The 16,684-nt window shown below is 34.4% G+C and overlaps 1 protein-coding gene across 4 annotated transcripts in view; it reads right to left on the bottom strand.

Moving 5' to 3' along the window:
- The window catches only part of LOC100914028 (putative inhibitor of apoptosis), a 32,622-nt gene that overhangs the window by 13,132 nt on the left and 2,806 nt on the right, over positions 1 to 16,684 (bottom strand). For all 4 annotated transcript variants that reach the window (XM_031961074.1, XM_031961075.1, XM_031961073.1 and 1 more), the window contains exons 2-5: positions 7,806 to 9,948; positions 7,620 to 7,719; positions 2,388 to 2,466; positions 1,212 to 1,260 (exon numbers count right to left, since the gene is read on the bottom strand). In XM_031961074.1, coding sequence (XP_031816934.1) covers positions 1,212 to 1,260; positions 2,388 to 2,466; positions 7,620 to 7,719; positions 7,806 to 8,649 — 1,072 coding nt within the window. In that variant the 5' untranslated portion in view covers positions 8,650 to 9,948. The remainder of the gene's footprint in view (positions 1 to 1,211; positions 1,261 to 2,387; positions 2,467 to 7,619; positions 7,720 to 7,805; positions 9,949 to 16,684) is intronic.

The following is a 16,684-nucleotide window of genomic DNA, read 5'->3' as shown; positions in this document are numbered from 1 at the left end:
CTTTTCCTACCTTAATAAACCCTACAAAAATGAGATCTCAAACCCCTCCTTTCCCAAACATTCTTCCAGTGTCCATGAAGTCCATGTTGCCAAATACTCTCACCTATAATTCATAAGTATGTGAGAAAATGGGCCTTTTCTCTCTCAATTTCTTCTCCCTCACACTGCCTATCATCTTCACCATTTTATCCCAATCCCACACTACATTCCTTTTGCTGTTTTACCTATATATGTGCTTACTATTAAAGTATATCTGTGGCACTACTTCCTTCTGTCATCGTGGACTTTCTCAAAAGCCCGAGCAAACCTGCCCCCATTTCATAAGTTATCAAGTCAAATACTAATAATAATAATGACCTAACAATAATGACAAAAACAACAGTAGCCAGCATTTATATTAATATTACGTGCCAGGTTCTGTGCTAAGTGCTTTATAAATATAACCTCATTTGATTCTCACAATAACCCTAAGAGGCAAATCTTAATATCTCCATTTGACAGATGAAATTGTGACTGATAGGTTAAGTGACTTGCCCAAGGCCATACATGTATCACAGTCTGATTCTGAACCCAGTTCCTCTGACTCCAAATCTACTGTTCTGCTATAAAACATTGTCTTAGGGAGAACTCATTGAATGGCCTAGATCATCCCAGTAAAAGAAAAGCCAAAGTCATCTAGACATGGTGAATCTGAGGGAAGTAAAAAACGTATGAAAATACTCTCTGTCTCAAATTTAATTTTCAATGTTTTATTTAAAAAAGACATGGCTAGAGGAAAATTATTAAAAATAACTACAAAGAAAAATTCCTATATTTACATTCAAAACAAAGTATAACATCTTATGCAATTCTTCACATAACTTGGTAAAAAAAAATGTGAAAAGTAATTTTGCAGTCACTATCTCTTCTGAAATACCTTGTTCCTTTTCATAATCTGACATTTAGCTAACAATACAAAACAATATATGGTATCTTTACATGTTTTTGTGTTCTGCCTGTCCAACTACAACAAAGAACCAGTCATCATTTCATACTTCTCTGCGTCTATTTTACCTAAGAGCTTAGTGCCACATGCATAAAATAGTTAGCAATCAAAAATGTAAGTCTGATCCGTCTTATTTTTTATTTACTTCACAATTCCATTACATACTTTCATTCTTATTTTTTTCTTAGGCATTCCTTATATAAATTCAAAATATTATTTCACATACTTGGTAGATCAGCACTTTCATCCCCTGGAGCATCAGAAGTTGACAACAGCTACAAAAGAGAAGACAGAAGAGTAAATAAAATAAATTTCAAATTATCTGCAAAAAGTAAAAATGACAAGAATTCAGTACCTAAGCAATCATCAAATTTTGGCAAAACTTGTAAAAAGAATGATACAAATGTGTATGTGTTTTCGTCCCAAAAGTTTGAGCTTAAAAACTTAAAACATACTAAAACTTTTGAGAAATTATGTATTTATAAGACTGTGTGTATGTATACGTGTGTGTTGTAATAAATACTGAATTCTATCATATGATCCCATTTATAGCTGCCTTTAACTAGGCCAAGTATAGGCAAGATGAGGGAAGACTAAATAACCTGCAGAGAAAAGAGTTTGGGGGGAATGGAATTCTCCTCATAGTTTCAAAAAAGCTTGGAAATGGCTAAAATTAAAAAGTATGAGAATATTTTATGTTAAGCTTAACAAATTTTATTTAATTGGCTTATTTTATACAACTTCCAAAAAACTCTTGCTCATGCATCAGGTAGTGTAATGCATGACCTTGGATCCTCAAAAGCTTTATCAATAGAACAAAAGCCCTAGAGGTTCCAAGTTAAGATAGTCTTCTCATTTCTGTCCAATGTTAAGAGTTTGTGTCACCAAGGGACTAACAATGTATGCAAAAAGTTACTACCAGGTGGATGTACATTTTTGATGTGCTATCTAACTTATTAAAGTCTGTATTGTATTCATGAGGAAGTATACTCATGCTAATGAAATCATCCATCTAGCAAAGTGTTCTTTCTCACTTATTTGGATCAACACTTCAACACTGTGATAAAGTTTTGAACCTTACCCACCAAATTATCATTTTAAAAATGATTTTTCAAAAAAAAAAAAAAAAAAAAAAAGAGGTAAATAATCGCCACAAAAATTTAAAAGTCTATTGAATTGTCTCCTTTAAAACTTAAAAAATGGCAATTAAATGAAAATTAGTCACTCAAAGGAAAAAACTATTATTCCTCAAAGTTAAAATAATCCCTCAATTTCTTATAGATTCAGGAAGGAAACTTTATAATATTCTATGAGTTCAAAACACAAATATAAACAATATTGCTGATTTTTCTCTAACACTTAGAATCATATATCAGTAAAGATAATTAAAATAACTTTTTACCTGTTCAAGGAGATGAGGATACCTAGCTTGAACTTGATCAACAAACTCTTGTCCTTTCATTCGTATCAAGTATTCACACCTAAAAGATTAACAGAAAAGAATATTCAAAAAATTTGTTTCATATGGTGAAAAAAAAAAAAGATGGTTCCAAACAATTTACTTAGGTCTAATTTGGATCTTAGGGTTTTGGAACACTAATATATATAATTATGTATTATGAGGCATATTTCACTTTAAAAAATAAAATCTTATATTTACTCCCAGGCAACAATTTAGAAATGAGAACAATTTAGGATCGGAGTGATTCCAAAAAAATTTAAATGGTGAAGGATCTTGAATCCATGCCATATGAAAACTGGTTAAAGGAACTGGTAATATTTAACCTGGAAAAGACCCAGAGGACAAAGAATAGAATTGGAAACTGAAAGAATAACGATCAATTGAGGAATGTCTGAACAAGTTGGGATATGACTGCAGTGGAATATTAGTTTGCTGGGGCAGCTAGGTGGCACAGTGGATAGAGCACCAGCCCTGAAGTCAGGAGGACCTGAGTTCAAATCTGGTCTCAGACACTTAACACTGTGTGACCTTGGGCAAGTCACTTAACCCCAATTGCCTCAGCCAAAAAAAAAAAAAAAAAAAGGAATATTACTTTGCTAAGAAATTATGAGCAGGCTGATTTCAGAAAAACCTAGAAAGACTTACATGAGTTGATGCAAAGTGAAGTAAACATGGAATGCCAGAAGAACATCATATATAACAACAGCAATACTGAACGATGATCAACTGTTAAAAAACTTAATTCTTTTTATCTGTACAATGATTCAGGACAACTACAAAATGACTCACGATGAAAAATGTTATTCATATCCAGAGAAAGAATTATGGGAGCCTGAATACAGATTGAAACATACTGTTTTTCACTTTATTTTTTTCTTTTGGTCAGTTTCTTTTTTACAACATGACTATTATATCTTTATTTTTAGGAAAAAAAGCTATTAAAAAAATAGAAATTTAAGAGATATCAAGGAAACATTCAAAAATGGAAGAGATTTAAAAGAAGTAGAAGAAATTCAGTGGTAGTAAGAATACACAAAGAACTATACTGGAAAGAACATCACCAATAATCACAATGATGTAGTTAGTTATTTACAGTCTTAGATCACATAGTATGAAGTCAAGTGGGCCTATTCATTGATAACCACAAGATCAGTTGGTGGAGGAGACACTTAAAGCTACTTAAAGTCCTAAAAGATGATGCTGTTAAAGTGAAGCATTCAATATGCTGAGAATTACCAGAGCAGGCTGGTTTTCAAAAGGCAGAAGGACTAAAGACCAAATTGCCAAGAATCACTGGATTTTGGAGAAAGCAAAGGAGTTCTAGAAAAATATCTATTTCTGCTTCATTGACTACACTAAAACTTTTGACTGCATGGTCACAACAAAATGTGCCAAGTTCTCAAAGAGATGGGAGTACCACATCATCTGACTTTGTCTCCTGGGTAACCTGTATGCAGGCCAAGAAGCAATAGTTTGAAGTGAATAACAATAAAACAAAAAATTAAGTCATTTACTTAATAGTGCTTTAAGATTTATAAAGCATTTTCTTCACAACCACTACCAGAGAGGGATTCCCTCAAAGGAAAACTACAATTGTGTATACTATAAGACATGGTTTGTGATCTGCACTAGTATACTCAATGCCCGTAAGATAACAGAGTCAGACACATGTATAAGAATAAATTTGATATTTACAGGTTGTGTGAAATAAAAACCACAAAAGTTCTTCAAGAAAAATCTAGGGAAAAGCCATTACTACAAAGAATTTAATCTAGGTTCATATCTCAGTGAGGAGGGAAGTGTGGCCGGGAGGCTGCTTTGCCTAACATCACAAAACGAGTTCATGGCAGAACCCAGAGAATACAGTTCTCTCAGCACCAAGCCCTGTTCTCCACCACACCATTAAGGCCACTAATTCAGTTATTCCTGAGTTATAGCAGACAATCAACACTCAAATGTCAGAAAACTGACAGACACACTGAAGTATACTATTTTTCAAATTTTTTTTTTTTCTGACCTGGAACTCCAGGTTTTTAGAACAAACCCAATCATAGACACTTACTATGGGAATAGGGAAAACTGGAGTTCATCTTCAGAGGAATACAGTATAATTTTTAAAAATGCTTCTATCCCAAAAAAGTAACATGAAATGATTCTCTGCCCAGAGAGAATTTTTAGAAGAACTCAAAAAAGCATTTAAAAATTAAATGAGAGATACTGAGGAAAAACTAAAAAAAAAAAAAAATAATAATAATAACTCTTTGAAAATTAAAAGTGGGCAAGGGGAAGTCAATGAAGCTAAGAGACACCAAGAAATAACAGAACAGATTTTAAAGAATGAAAAAATGAACAGAATGTGAAATATCTTACAAGAAATACTACAGATCTGGAGAACAGATCAAGAAGAAAAAAATATAAAAATATTTGGACTGCTTGAAAGTTGTGACCCCCCCCCCCAAAAAAAAAAAAAAAAAACCTTTGACACAATACTGCAAGAAAAAGAAATCCAAGAAAACTGTCCTGAAGTAACAACATGAGGAGAAATTTGAAACAGAAAAAATTCAACCAATCACTACCTCAACAAGATCCTTTGTGGAAAATAGGAACATTATTGCCAAATTTCGAAAACCCCAAAATCTAAGAGAAAATTTTGCAACAAACAAGAAAAAAAAAATTCAAATATGCTGGAGTTACAATTAGAATCGTACAGGACTTATCAGAATCCACAAAAAGAAATTCAGGTTCTGGAATCCTATTTACTGATAATGATAATCAAAAGAAGTAGGCCTGTGGCCAAAAATATGCCCAGCAAAATTGTAACATTGAATTAGAAAAAATGGACATTCAACGAACATTCAGATTTCCAAGACTTTCTATCAACCAAACCTGAATTTACTAGAAAAGTTAACATATGAGGCAATATCAAAGATCAATTTCAAGGAACTCAACATGAACAAATTGTTTATGCTTTTCTTATATGGGAAATGTATACCATGTTTTAAGATTGATACTATCAACAAGATAGTTCAAAAGAAAGATTGGCACAAAGTTAAGGCAAAAATAGTCATTGTGTTAAACAAATGAGTTAAAAAGTAAGAATAGACATAGAGGCATTAGAGGCAGGAGGAGGGCTCGTAGTTCTGAAAACCTATTCTCATAACTAATGGTTTAAATAGGCAACACTACATATAAAGCAGGAAGAGTATATATATAGCACTCTCCAAAATCTATAAAGAAATAAGGGAGGAAGATAGGCAGATGAGGAAATAAGGGGTGAGGGAAGACAAGGAAGGGATCCATGGATGGGAGAAGATTAGTAGTAAGGCAAGTTAAGGAGCAAAATTAAGCAAAGAGTCAGCAGAAATAGGAAAGATGTGTGGGGATGTGTGTATGTGTATGAATATATCTACATATGTATACATAAATATGTCCTTTATAGCCTGTTTGAGGAAGGGAGGAGGGGATGAAAAGGGAAAAAAAGAATAAAAAAGGTGTGCAGCAGAGAACAACAACAAAGAAAACAACTTAAAAGGAAGTAAAGAAAAGATAGACATCCATGAATATAATTTCTTCTACTAATATATATACTTTCATGAACTGGTAATTTGCTGTTATATATTTTGAATTCTCCCTGATGTTCTCTTTTATTTGTCTTGTATTCCTTATCTGTTTTTTTTCTGATTTTTAAAAATAAGTTTGTAATTTATAGATAAATAAATTTTTTAAAAAGAGAATGATTTAGATGGAATATAATTACTTCCTGGTAAAATTTAATCATCTGGAAAAATGTCATTCCTTCTCCACATAACAGTGAAACTTAAGACTAGACTGCAGCACAAAGAACTGAACATGATCAATTTATAAGTAAAATGTAAATTTAGCAATAAACAGGCTCAGCTTCCCCAGCTAAACTAAGCCTCCAAATAAAGGGGACAGTTTTCTTTTATATTTTTGGGAAGCTAGAATCATAGATGTAAGGAAACATGATTGGATAGAAATTGGGTAATAAAAGCCAGCCAATCCGTGACTAAGAAATGTTCACTGTTTTAAGTCTAACTGTGAGGTTAGAGATATTGGACCACATTTCTTTGGACAACAAAATAATCATTCTTCAGAGGTAACAAGGTAAGTGGATTTCTAAAAAATATAAATATTCATTATTATAAGACAGGTGAAATTCTGAATTAAGTTCAAAACCAACAAATCATGACTTAGGCAATTACAGAAGAAAATCAATTAATTGGAAATAGGATCAATTTTTAAAGCCAACATATAAATGCATGGATCAAAAGAGAGCCATTACTCTGTTGAGAACTTAACTATAGGAAAACAATTTGTTCTTTTGCTCCAACTACACTAGATGGAGGAGAAATTTGGTCAGTAGTTTTCCTGTTATCCTTTATTGTTCTTTCTGGTTTGAGAATAAGAAACTTGAATCTGCTTTTCCATGAGAAGTGTTCTTTTACTGAGGGCTAATTAAATAAGACACAGCCTCTCATGTTTGAAGATCTGTCTAGAAAAAGGCTTCGAGGCTCTATCACTGCTTTAGTCCCAGAGCAGATCTAAGAAGTTTGAAAGTGAATTGCTTGTCACTAAAAGCATATGACATTTCCATACCCTGCCAAGGATAGCTATGTACTGAGAATTTATTACTTCAGAAGGTCAAGAGTACCAAAAAATCACCTTACTACAGCAGAATTATGAGGGGCAGAGAAGGAACAGATAGAAGAAAAATGGTTTTGCCTAGCTGGATTTTTCTCAAAAGAAACCAAGAACTTCACAACTTGCCATCCAGAATTGTGAATTGCCTAGGTACGTGCTTTTCTTATATGTATCCCTCCTTGGCAGGCTTCTGTAAGAGTGTGTGTCAGCTTTACTTAATCCATACTATATGCTTTGATGGAGGAGAATATGATTCAAGTTTATGGTTAGAATATCATATTTTGATTATTGTTTTTATCTTCTATATAGTAAATATTTTGATTATTCCTACCTTTGCCTTCTATTGAATAAATGACTATTCTTAAAAAAAAAAAATCATAATCAATCTGATTATTTCAACCATAATATATGTATGAAGCTTTAATGTAACACAAATTGAATCCAATAATTCATGTAAGCCTACTTATCTTAACAACAGACTTTTTGTAAAGCAGTCATCAGAGTACTTGCCTTGGAAACCATTTGGCATGTTCCACCCAAGGATCATCTCCAGATTCCCAACACCTCAGTCCACCATCACAGCAAAAGCATTTGACATCATCATTTCGACCTAAGAAAAAAGTGAAGAAATTTACAAATAAAAACAATGGCTAAGAGCTATGATGAATATTTCTTCTACTGATTTAGGTTTCTTACCCACATAATAAAAGCCAGCACTTGCAAGCTGCTCTGGATGAACTGGAATTTGAGGGGGCCAGGTCACAAAGGTTTTCATACGGGCTGTGTGGGTTTGCATGCTCAGATTAGAAACACTGAACCTTGATGTTTCTTGGATGTGATTCTCCAGGAAAGGACAGTTAGGAAAATGTCTTCGATGTTCTGACATGGCATCATCTTTTGGCTCCCAATTACTCAGTTTCCCACCACAAGCAAAGCAAGCTACCATGTCTCCAGGTCCTATGTAGTAAAAACCAGCTCTTGCCAGATCTAATGGTGACAGAAATGTCAATGGCCATGTCTGATAAGTGAGAATTCTGGCATCCTCCGTACTCATTGAATAACTATAGGGGCTGGCATTCAAAGGGGACAAGTCCTCAACTGCTCTGGAAGTCACTGGCTCCAGTGGAAAACTGCAATAAGAACCACTGAAATATCCACTCTGTCCTGAACTGGAAGATAATGAACGTGTGGCATTATTCACTGAAGAAGAAAATGTGGACTGAGAAGATCCCAGGTTAACTGCTATCAAATTCTGAATAAATGCACAGCTGGGATAAAGCTGTTTATGTTTGTCAATAGCATTGTCTCCTTGTTTCCAATTATCCAGCATTAAGCCACAACAGAAACATTTAACTCTGTCGTTCACACCAGTGTAATAAAATCCAGCCCGAGCAAGACTCCTTTCTGAGATTGGAACATTGACTGGGAAAGTAGAATATGTAGACATTCTGTAGAGTTCACATGACAAATCATATTTCATTTCATTTGCATCACTATTCATCAAACGTGCTAACAGCACACCATCCTCTACCGCATTCATAATTGAGTATTTTGGGAACAAAATGGGACAAGTCTTTCTCTGGGAGGTAGTTTTGTGTGTGAGTTTATAACAGTTTGATATTTTGCTAAAAACATAAAAATGAATTTTTTCATCTTTTTACACTAAAAAAAATTTGAGTAAGTTTTGTGTTATTGGATGTCCAGCATTAAAATTACATCAAATGACTTTTTAAAAATAGAGTAATTTTCCCAAATCACCTGGATGACATTTAGTATTGTATTTTAGATTTAATTAACTCTTTCAAGCTTATAGGATCTACTTCATCATCCTGTTGCTGATGCACTTTTAAGGATGTATATCTTAAACCCACATTTATATAAATATACACATGAACATTTCTATATTCAAAACTTTTAAGTAGTACAGAAAATTCGAATTAATTAAACCTGATTTAATGATGACAGAAATGTCAATATGTATACTATATTACAGAAGAGGAAAAAAATGCTTTACATCCTATTTAACTCTTATTTTCCTAGAGGCATTTTACAAGAGACCAAGAATATCCATTTTAAACTATATTGCTAAATTGAAGCCGTGCTTGAAAAGTTATTGGATTGCTTTAAAATCTGGCATTCTTTAATTTTACTTTCAAAGCTCAATATACATAAACTTGTATAGTAAATAAAGATGGATATGGTTTCATATGACCAAATTTTGCTTTCCTTCTATATCTTATCACTTTCTAAACTGTATACAAATAGTGATTTTTCGGTTTTGAAATAAAATGTTGCCGATTCATTCAATGTTTTTGCAATATTTGTTAAGTATTCTATTTCACTATAACTGGTACTCAAATTTTCTACAATTTAGAACTACCTGATGTTACACTTTTCCTACCTATTAAATTTTTCTACAGACTTCAAAAAGGTGTTTAATTTCTAGAACAGAAGCTTTTCTTTGCGTTTAAAAAACTAAACTACAGGATGTTCATCTGGGGACCACATATATAGAAGAGCTACCACTTTTACCAAAGGATATATATATATATCAGGTCACAAACAATTAGAAAAATATTACAGTATTTTCCTATATACTTAAAAATTGTTGCCATACCAAAAAAAAAGTTTTATATAGGTATGTAATGCATCATTAACTCTGAAAAAATCCTTCTAAATAAGCTTTTGTTATTCATATATATAAATATATATTCAAGCACAAAACTACCTCCCAGGGTTTAGACCATGTCCCTTTAAGAATTCTAGGTCTCCATACTAGAATTTATTATTCTGAAGAAAATGAAAATGTCTACAAAAATAGTCTTCTTCGATGCAAGATCTGAAAATAAAACACATAAAAAACACTATTAGAAAATACAGTACAAAAAACCTGAAGCACAGAAAATTGCAGAAATAACTTTATAGAAAAAAAGATTTCAATTTCATTAATTTATTAGCAAAATGTACTAACTTCACCATGGGAAATGACTAGTAACTCTAGGCAAAAAACAAGAAACTGAGGATAGCTTGCTTCCAGAAAACATGGAAAATAATAGGAGAAATCCTTTCTACTTGTCTTGACACTTCCTTTGTAGGTTTATCATCCACATAATGCTGCCTAATTGTAGGTTATTTCTCAAGATTTTGTCCTGGGACCTTTTCTCTTTATTCTACAACTTTTTAAATTCAATAGCTCACATAGTTTAAACTATCAACTCTATACAGATAACTCCTAGATCTATATTCTATATTCAGTCTCCCATGAGCTTAACTGAACATGACAAACTGAACTAATTATCTTTCACCTGAAACCTTTCTCTCTTCAAAAATCAGCATTTCACTGATCCAGGTTCATAATTTCAGCATTATCCTCAATTCCTCACTTTCCTGCACTCCACTGAGCCAGTCAGTTGTCAAGCCTTGCTTTCTACCTTCAGAACTAGATCCATCCTTCTACTTGTACAGCCACCACATTGTTTCAGGCCCTCTTCATCTCTCACTATGATCAGTGCAAAAAGGTTTTCTGTTTAAAGCCTCTCATGGGACAGTGGATAGAGTACCAGCCTTGAAGTCAGGAGGACCCGAGTTCAAATCTAGCCTCAGACACTTAACACTTCTGGGCTATGTGACCTTGGGCAGGTAAGTCACTTGACCCCAATTGCCTCAGAAAAATAAAATTTAAAATTAAAGCCTCTCATAATTCTAATGCATTCTACACTGCTGCCTTTCAACTGTTCATGTGACTCTTTGACTTAACCACTCAAACTCCTCTGTTGAGATTTTAAAGTCTTACAAAATCTAGATTCAACCTGCCTTTCTGGCCTTGCTGGACATCATTATCTCTCCTTCACTTTGCAATCCCAGTAAAAATAGTCTTTTATTTTTTATTCACTTCGTTCCAGAGTCTTTGTGCACTTGCTGTTCCCTATGCCTAATAAATTCTTTAAGATGGATTCACACAGTAAATGAATTGAGTCCTTTCCTGATTGCTTCTACTTTTACCCTCCTTTCCATGGTCTCATGAATTAAACAACTTTGGATGTTTATCTGTGTTCTCATGTGTGTCCTTGTAAGTGTGTGTCTGACTGTATGTATTAAAAAACTTTTATTGCTGCATATGTGTTTTCTCCTCCATTAGAATGTAAAGATCATTGTGAATAGGAATCATTTTACTGTTGTCCTCTTCTCCCAGCATCTAGCACAATGTCTGCTACATACATGGTAGATATTTGACTGAATAATGCGGAATGTTGGAGGGGATGTGGGAAAACATTGTTGGTGGAACTGTGAATACATCCAACCATTCTGGAGAGCAATTTGGAACTATGCTCAAAAAGTTATCAAACTGTGCATACCCTTTGAACCAGCAGTGTTACTACTGGGCTTATATCCCAAAGACATCATAAAGAAGGGAAGGGGACCTGTATGTGCACGAATGTTTGTGGCAGCCCTCTTTGTAGTGGCTAGAAACTGGAACCTGAGTGGATGTCCATCAGTTGGAGAATGGCTGAATAAATTGTGGTATTATGAATATTATGGAATATTATTGTTCTGTAAGAAATGACCAACAGGATGATTTCAGAAAGGCCTGGAGAGACTTACACGAACTGATGCTGAGTGAAATGAGCAGGGCCAAGAGATCATTATATACTTCAACAACAATACTAGATGATGACCAGTTCTGATGGACCTAGCCATCCTCAGCAATGAGATCAACCAAATCATTTCCAATGGAGCAGTAATGAACTGAACAAGCTACGCCCAGCGAAAGAACTCTGGGAGATGACTAAAAACCATTACATTGAATTCCCAATCCCTATATTTATGCCCACCTGCATTTTTGATTTCCTTCACAAGCTAATTGTACAATATTTCAGAGTCTGATTATATTTGTACAGCAAAATAACGGTTTGGTCATGTATATTTATTGTGTATCTAATTTATATTTTAATATATTTAACATCTAGTGGTCATCCTGCCATCTGGGGGAGGGGGTGGGGGGTAAGAGGGGAAAAATTGGAACAAGAGGTTTGGCAATTGTCAATGCTGTAAAGTTACCCATACATACCTGTAAATAAAAGGCTATTAAATAAAAATAAAATAAAATAAAACAGAGGTTCTTAAACACTCTTTTATATTAAAGACTCCTCTGGCCATCTAATGAAACTTATGAATCCCTTCTCATGTTATATTAAATTCATGATAGAAGAAAATGCTAACTTTCACTTAGATGTTAGTGTTAATAAAGATTCATTTTATTATTAAAAAAAAAAAAAGATATTTGACTGAATAACTCATACAGGAGGGGCAGTTGGGGGAAGCAGTAGACAGAGCACTGGCCCTGAATCAGAAACACCCGAGTTCAAATTCATACTTGGAGATTTATTACCTACATAACCCTGGGCAAATCATTTAACTTGCTTGTCTCAGGCACTGTTGTGAGGATCAAATGAGATATTTTTATATGCTAACACATATTATTAATATATGGTTAATATATTAACATGAATGTATATTATAATAATAGATATTAATATATGATTAACAAATGTTTTTCTTTCAGTCCTTCCTACTGGGCACAAAATTTTCCTGTTCACAGGAATCATCCTGCCCATCTGGTCAATATGTTCTACATGTGCCAGATACTGAGCTAAGCATTGAGTACACAAAAGTGAAGGTTTTTAAAATGTACACTGATCTCTCTCCTAGCAGACAGGGTAAAGGGATAAAGTACATCATATTCTTCTTACTATCTGTGTGATCTTGGGCAAGTCAACTTAAACCTCTCAATCTCAGTTCACAACCAATAAAGTGAGAATTTTGAATCAGATGGACTTCCAGCTCTATATCTAGCATCCTGTCATCTCCCTGCTTTCTAGGTTATCACAAAGAAGTTTTCTTTAAAACAGATAGAATGCCTTTACATAAAAATAAAGATGAAAGGATATGATGAGGTAGAAGGGATTCTTGGTCTGTTTAGGGAAGGAAAAGGGAGAAAAATAGGACACAGAAGAAGATAAACTACATACTTCAATTTAGGCAGTTATTAGGCTTTCCCATGAGGGGAGATGAATCCCTTGGGGGGAAAAAAAAAAAAAAGGGCAGCAGCAGCTGCTTCTCACACAAGGAACAAAATGGATCCATAGTTGAAATTAAGGCAGAATCTAGGGGAGAGGGGAGAAGTAAGGAAGTGAAAAGTTGATACAGAAGTTTTTGCAAGGGTCAATGTTGAAAAATTATCCATGCATGTGTTTTGTATATAAAAAGCTATAATTAAAAAAGAAAGAAAGAAAGAAAGAAATCAAGGCAGATATTATCTGGAAGAAGATAGACAAGTAAGTGGTTAGTGACTAACTCCCTGCTGAAAGACCACAAGGTAGCTATCAGTCAATCAGACAGAGAAATGTGTAATCTTCAATGAACAAGTTTTCAAGATATGACAAAGAACTTCATAAGATACGTTCATCCTACCTCTTACAGGCTGTGTAAAAAACAAACGACAGAAGAATTTCCAAAAGCATTTCATTAAATACTATGAACAGTCAAGAGCAAGAAACTAAAGACTTTTTGATATTTTCATCACTATTGCTGTAAGAAAGCACGAGCTTCAAATGAAGTAAACATGGGTCAGTAAAATACTATTTTCAAACAGTATTTGGATTTCTCAATCACACCTTAAAATAAAGAAATTAATTTCTTTCAAGGGACAACATGAAGATAACATGTTGCTAGAAATGTAGCTTGAAAATTCAATAAAAAGGATTTTAAACTTAAAGGTGTGGGAAGAGTAAACTTAAAGGGCGGGGGGGAGAGGGGGAAGAGGGGGACAAGCAGTTGGATGCAGCGGATAGAGCACCAGTCCTAAGTCAGGAGCACCTGAGTTCAAATCTGACTTCAGACACTTGACATTTCCTAGCTTTGTGACCCTGGGGGCAAGTCACTTGATCCTTGCCTGGGGGGGGGGGGGGGGGGGAAGGGGGGGAAGGAGGGAAAAAATATATATTTCTACCAAGTTTCTGGAGAGTTTCCACAACATAAGATAGAGTACAGGTAGAGAGAGCCTGTAATTCAAAAGGAAAATAGCCAAGAAAACAATCTTCAATAAAACTAATGATCTTAGATGCCTCTATATCAATGCAAAAAGAACAAGTAAAATGAACAAGCTAATATAGAGAGCCAATTCTGGCTTAAGATTAATCACTGAGACTTTGCAGGAAGTGGTTCATAACTGGAATATGGAGGTCAGAATCTTATTCAAAAGGCACAAGTGGAGTAGCATATATTTAGAAGACAGACTCATTTATATTGCTCATTGTGGAGCAATCCTGGAAAAAAAAGAAGAGCAAAGAATATTTAAGTACAAAGTAAAGTACTGAGAACTTTACTAGTGACTACATGGACAGGAGAAAGAAATATCAGAGTAGAGAGAAAAGAGATCATAAGTCTAGAGAATATGATAGGAGACTTCAAATTTCTAAGTATTTGCAAGTTCTCTCTCTGCCCAAAACAAGTCCAAAAACCTTCTTGGCTTGCCTTAATAATAATTTTACTTTCTCAAAAGGCTGAAAGAAATAGCAAAGATTAACTTATTCTGGAACTGATTCTTATCAAGATGGAGACTTCATTTGTATTCAAATGAAAGTTATAATTTTGTTCAATTCTGCCACTACACCTTATCTATAGTACTGCATTCAGTTCTGGATGTCACAAGGTCACAAGTTATTAAAGACATTGATAAGCTGGAAAGAATACAGAGGAAAGCAAACAGGATTTAATGCTTTAAATTTGCCATATGAAAAATGGTTAGAGGTAACCCTAGAGGTAGGGGTTTTTCGCCTGGAAAAGAGGAAATTTGGGTATCTTCACGTACATAAAGGGTCTACTAGACTTTGGTCTCAAAAGAAGCAAAGAATGGAAGTTGCAGAAACAAACCAAGTTGAAATAAGGAAATACCTTCTAGCTTATGGCTTTATGTTTTAAAAGTAAAATAGATTATATACTTCTGGAGCTGGCTTTCACTGAAGGTCTTCATATAAAGGCTGATTTGATTAACTATTATCAGGTAGGGTGTAGATTTTTATTGACTCTTCTGCAGTATATGATACTACTTATTTCCATCATATTCTAACTCTTCCCTGGATTTTCACAAAAACACTTTCTCCCTGTTCTCTTCCTCCCTATCAGTCTCTTTTGTTGGTTTGTTATCCACATCATACCTCTTATGTAAATAATTGTAAGATTAACCCAGGGTTTTGTCCTGAAGTCTCCCAATTATTCCCATAGATTTATCATCATTACACACATCTACATTATCAGCTCCAAATAGTTTCTTTCTAGCACTCCAATCTTACATGAAGTGTCTATTGGTAATTTCCAACTCAATACCCTCTAAGGACCCCAAATATAACATGTCTACTACAAGAGGACATTATTTTCCTCAAAACCTTTCGTATTTCTGTTAAAGACGCCATTTTAAATTTGTAAACTTGAAATTATTCTTGATTCTCCCCACATATCTAATCATTTGCCAAATCTGACAGTTTCTATGTATCTCTCTCCCTTCCAATCTCTCCACTTAGACATTCAGAACCTCAGTTGAGGCCCTATTCTCTTTCCCCTCAATTCAGAACGCCTAATTAGTCTTACCTTAATTTTTTTTGCACTATATATTATCCTTCAAATAGGTGCCGGTTACTTTGCAAAACAGGTATGACTATTATTACACCTCTACATCAAGCTCTACTGGCTTCCAATTGTCTATGATAAAATATAAACTCCTCCTTTTAGCTTTTAAAGACCTTTACCACATGGTATACAACCTAGCTTTCTAGTCTCATTGCTCCCACTCCCCTCCCACACTCTGCAATCCAGCCAAACCCGACTTTTGTCTGTTCCTTCATAGATAATTGTAGTAACAAAGAAATTAATTCTAATTTAAGAGAAAAAGACCAAATAAAAATTTTCATATCCAGGAAAGAAACTATTCCTGAATGATGTCCCAAGTTCTTATTTCTCACTCAGTACTTTTGTCCACTTTCACTCTCTACATCCAGGTCTGCCATTCATTTCTAAAAGTCACTTTGTAGGAAAGAGCAGCAATACCATTCTCAGTTTCCCAGGCTTGAAACCTATATGTCATCCTTGACCTCATTCTCTCTGATTACATATATCCAAACACCTGCCATAACCACTGATTTCACCTTTGCAACATCTCAAATACAACCAATTCTCTCCTTAGATACTCCCACCACTTGGTGAAGGCCCTTATCTCCTCACACATGAACTACCACAACAGCCTGTTTGTTAATCTGCAAAAAGTCTTTCCCTCCTCTAGTACATATACCATCCAGCTGCCAAAGTGATTTTTTTGGTATCATGACCATGCCATGCCCTTCTCAATAAATGCCAATGGGTCCTCATCACCTGCAGGATCAAATATAAAATTCTATTTAGCACTTGGTGTCTTTCATAATATTTCTGATCTTCATCCGCCCAAATCCCACTCCCTCCACCCCATACTTTGTCATTCAGTCACAATGGCCTCCTTGCTTTTCCTCTCTCTTGTTTCTACTCTG

Source organism: Sarcophilus harrisii, chromosome 3, assembly GCF_902635505.1.
Source record: "Sarcophilus harrisii chromosome 3, mSarHar1.11, whole genome shotgun sequence".
Taxonomy (NCBI): domain Eukaryota; kingdom Metazoa; phylum Chordata; class Mammalia; order Dasyuromorphia; family Dasyuridae; genus Sarcophilus; species Sarcophilus harrisii.
This window is presented reverse-complemented; position numbering and strand designations above follow the sequence as displayed.